A 4346-nucleotide genomic window follows, 5' to 3' on the forward strand; every position below is an offset into this window, starting at 1 on the left:
GGAAAATTTATAATTAAATTTTAATATATTGATTTTTATTTATTTTAAAAGTATATTTTGATTATTATTTATTTAATTAAGGTTTTAAATTTTTTTTTCAATTTTTTTTTTATTATATAGGAAGAAGAAGGGAAAGAACAGTAGAATTGCAGGAACTAACACTTGATATGTGAGAATTTCATACTAAATTCACATGAATTTTATTTTAAATGAAAGTTTTCAAAAAAGTTTAAAATTTTATAAAAGCCTATAAAAATTTTAAAATAAAAATTCATAAAAATCTACGAAAAACTTTCACTAATTTCATATAAATTTATGAAAGATCCACAAAATCCACAAAATTCATAAAAGTCATCGTTTTAAAAAAAATCCATTAAAGTCTTTAAATTACAGTCACAGTCGAATACACCCGGAGTGTTCCCCAGGCTGCTCCACTACCCCCATTTCCTCGTCTGCAACCTCCAAGAAGTTTCGATTGCCACCACGATTTCCTAATTAAGCTATGGCTCCTACATCTCCTGCATTGGTTCATACAGGGGCTGCAGAACCAGCACGATCAAAGGTTGATCTCAATCACATTCCTCGCCCTATCCCAAGTTCCATAGTGATTCTACTTGAGATCCGTCAGGGCAATCAGGCAAACCCTCCTCCAGTAATTTGTCTCCTCATTTCCTGAATAATATAACTTCACTTGTAATGTTCCTTGATGTTGAATTAAAATGACCTGTTTGGAAACATTTTTATACTTTCATTGTGATAAACAAAATAACTAGCACACATTATTGAATTCCACAAAACGCGTCGATAATCATGTCAAGGGCTTAAGATAGTCTCAAATAGTTGTTCATTTTCTTGTTCTTTATATTAGTTTCTGGTTTTCTCCCATGTGAAGCCTGCAACAAGTGATTATATCATCAAAGACACTGGGAATTGCAGTCCACGATTAATGAGGTGCACTATTAATCAGGTAAAGTTTCCGCATTTTGTGTTTAAATTTTTGTTAATCCATCATTTTTGGGTGGTGGAGAAGGACTGGCATCTTTCGTGAGCAATTAAATTTCTAATGAGTTTACCTTAATTGAGGATTCTGTTTATGTTATTGATTCCACGCACTGTAGACCTTTTGTCAACATCTGCCATGCAGTTGGCTTTACTGGTCCAGCCTTTGGCTCTTCCTCATCCTTCTGAGGAACCAAGCCAAGTAATATTTCATATTTCTTATTCTGTTTGGTGGCAGTGATGAAAATATTTCTTTGTTAAATTTTACAATATAAATTTGCTCTCACTTCAATAATGTCTTATTGCTAAACAAGATGTGGATACTCGCAAATTTTCCAGAAGGCTTGTAAATATGGTTGTGATCTTGCATGTTTGCTCTCTTGTCATCTTATGTCTGTATTTTTCTGGCCTGAAGAGCATTCACTTGTACTATAATGAGATAGAGTGTAAATGTGAAACACCTCTCACCAATCTTTTCGAGTTTTAACATTTAAATATTACCTGCTAAATGAATATTGTTTTACGATGAGAAAAGTGGGGCATTATCGAGATTGAAAACTTGGCAGTTTGTAGATAATATCTAAGATATGTAAGTTATACAAGTAGATAAAGTAAATTTCTAGACTGGAAAGGAGGCAGCTCCTGATAGAAATTTTTCTTTCAGTTCTTGCCGATTGGATGGGTTGGCAGATCCTGATGCTCATATTTTTTTTATTTACTACTCATCACTGCTATACTTTGTTCTAATTGGCTCAAAGCATGGGAAGCACTATAATCATATTCGGATATAGTTTCATATGATGCATTTCCTTTGTTAGAATCTTTTCGATACTCCTCTATTTGAATAGAAACTGGATGAATGGATGTTGTTATTATACAGGGATGTGCCACACTGCTGAGCCCTGCCTCCATTCTTTTTCCAAATCAGCTTGAAGTTTTACTAGAAGAATGTCGTATTCTAACTACGGTAAAATATATTTAAAAATAAAAAAATAAAAAAATTCTTGCTCATTCAATAGTCATAATTGTTGGATTTAACTTGATCTGATATGGTGGTTTCTGGCAGCTAGTTATTGATGACTTCTTATCCTTCTCCTGTGCACTTATTTTGTCTCTCCCTTCTAAAGATTTCAATGTTTGGCATGTTTACATGACTCATGGTTTAACAAAAAAAATGTGGCTGTTGTGATACGTTTCTGAATTTCCTATCCTGTCTAGTGTTGATTATTGGTTGGTTGGGTTGGGCACTTTGACCTCTGTGTAGGAATAATAAAATATCGATATACCTATGCCCTATGCTTTGTAGGTTGTGGATTTTTGGGAAAGTGGCCCTGTTCGTTGTTCTCGCTGTAAAGGCTCATGAATCCATTCATCAAGTTTTTTGATCAATGCAGGCATGTCATTTGTAATTTGTGTTGTGAGTACCTTTTTGTTCAACACCAATGTTATACTCAAAGACGGATTATCATTTAGGCTGTTAAGGCATGTTTTCAAGATTTTTTAGTCCTGGTAATTTATTGGGGTTTGACTGTGAGGTTGCCATGTTTATTCTTGAATGGTTGAAGCACAGGGAATATGGAAGTTAATATGCACATTGGAGAGTCTTTTACAAGAAAAGGGCATTGGATTTCTGAATCCTAAAGCCCCCTAATGCTATGTTCTGAGTTGTGTGACTCATTGGTTTTTTAGGGTTAGGATTAAAAAAGGACCAGCCCCATAGTATGAACTAATAACCAGCTCATCACTTCGTATTATCTGGATATAAAGAATCAGTAAAGATATGATAAATCAGTCATATCTTTGTAGCAACTGAAATTTTTTTTTTTTGCTTAAACTTTAATTAGAAGTTGTAAAACAAAATGAAAGAAGTAAAGGTGTGGATAAATGGAAGGATGAGAGAGAGAGAGAGAAAAAAAGTATATCAATGATATAGAATTCCAATATGTAAGGTCTACGAGTCAAAAAATGGATTTTTGTTCAAGAATGAAATCTTATTGGAACTGTCCATATCCGGTTCATCCTTCGAAACCCTATCACACCCCGGATCTGATGAAATAGGATGAATTGAGACTAGTATTTTGTAAATACGTAATTATCTTGAATATATTAACCATTTCTTTATTTTTCGATCGCCTGGATAGACCCTGGGAGAGAATTCTGATTGGTCAATAAAAATCGATTTCAATGCTTTTTTTTTTTTTTTTCCTGAGTTTATCCAATTTATCGTGAAAGGTAAGAGGGGATAAAGGAACCGTGTGTTGATTGTCCTCTAAAGGTAAGTTTTATTGGGATTATTAACAGTACCCTTTTTAGAGAATGTTAATAAATTCCAAAATCCATTTCACCGTCCAGTAGCAACAACCGTCTTTTTGATTGGTACTGCAGTCGCTCTTTGGTTGGGTATTGGTGCAGCATTACCTATTGATAAATCCCTAACTTTAGGTCTTTTTTAATTTGATTCAATTGTGATATAACACGACGTGTGTATCTAGGGAATAGTCGCTTGAAAGAGAATTCTCCCTAGATACATCTATTCAATTCTCAATTTCTTTCGAATATATGAATTGTGCTAAAGATTCAAAACCTATTTTCATCTTAATGAAAAAAAAAAAAAGACGAAAAAAAAATCCAATAGATTTAAAACTTCTTTTTTGGTAAATCAATTGCAAAATATTTTTCTAGAATGACCAATATCTGTTTCATATCTTCTAGGCGCAAATGTTCAATTTTCATGAGATCTTCCAGACTGTTATTCAAAAGGTCCAATAATGTATATATATCAGACTTTTTGAGGCAATTATAAACCCTGGGAGAGAATTCTGATTGGTCAATAAAAATCGATTTCAATGCTATTTTTTTTCCTGAGTTTATCCAATTTATTGTGAAGGGTAAGAGGGGATAAAGGAATCGTGTGTTGATATGCTTCAAAAGGTGCATGTACGGTTCCCAAGGGATACAATTTTACCCTAATTAACCGACTTTATCGAGAAAGATTACTTTTTTTAGGCCAAGAAGCTGATAACGAGATCTCGAATTAACTTATTGGTCTTATGGTATATCTCAGTATCGAGGATGATACCAAAGATCTATATTTGTTTATAAACTCTCCTGGCGGATGGGTAATACCTGGAGTAGCTATTTACGATACTATGCAATTTGTGCGACCAGATGTTCATACAATATGCATGGGATTAGCCACATCAATGGGATCTTTTATCTTGGTTGGAGGAGAAATTACCAAACGTCTAGCATTCCCTCACGCTTGGCGCCAATGAGGTTTTTTTTATTTGAGAGAAAAAAGAAGACTATGCCTTCGCCATATGAATATTAAGTAATAATAGCATGGC

General features: G+C 33.7%; 1 protein-coding gene across 1 annotated transcript; it reads left to right on the forward strand.

The window, feature by feature from the left end:
* The first annotated feature begins 404 nt into the window (after nucleotides 1–404).
* On the forward strand, nucleotides 405–4302 carry LOC111405329 (protein transport protein Sec24-like At4g32640). The gene is made up of 4 exons (XM_023034157.1): nucleotides 405–652; nucleotides 893–967; nucleotides 1880–1966; nucleotides 2306–4302. Exons 1-4 carry the CDS (start codon nucleotides 503–505, stop codon nucleotides 2360–2362), a joined length of 369 nt encoding a protein of 122 aa, XP_022889925.1. The 5' UTR covers nucleotides 405–502; the 3' UTR covers nucleotides 2363–4302.
* Nucleotides 4303–4346: the final 44 nt, after the last annotated feature.

The sequence above is a fragment of the Olea europaea genome, chromosome 12 (assembly GCF_002742605.1).
Source record: "Olea europaea var. sylvestris chromosome 12, O_europaea_v1, whole genome shotgun sequence".
Taxonomy (NCBI): domain Eukaryota; kingdom Viridiplantae; phylum Streptophyta; class Magnoliopsida; order Lamiales; family Oleaceae; genus Olea; species Olea europaea.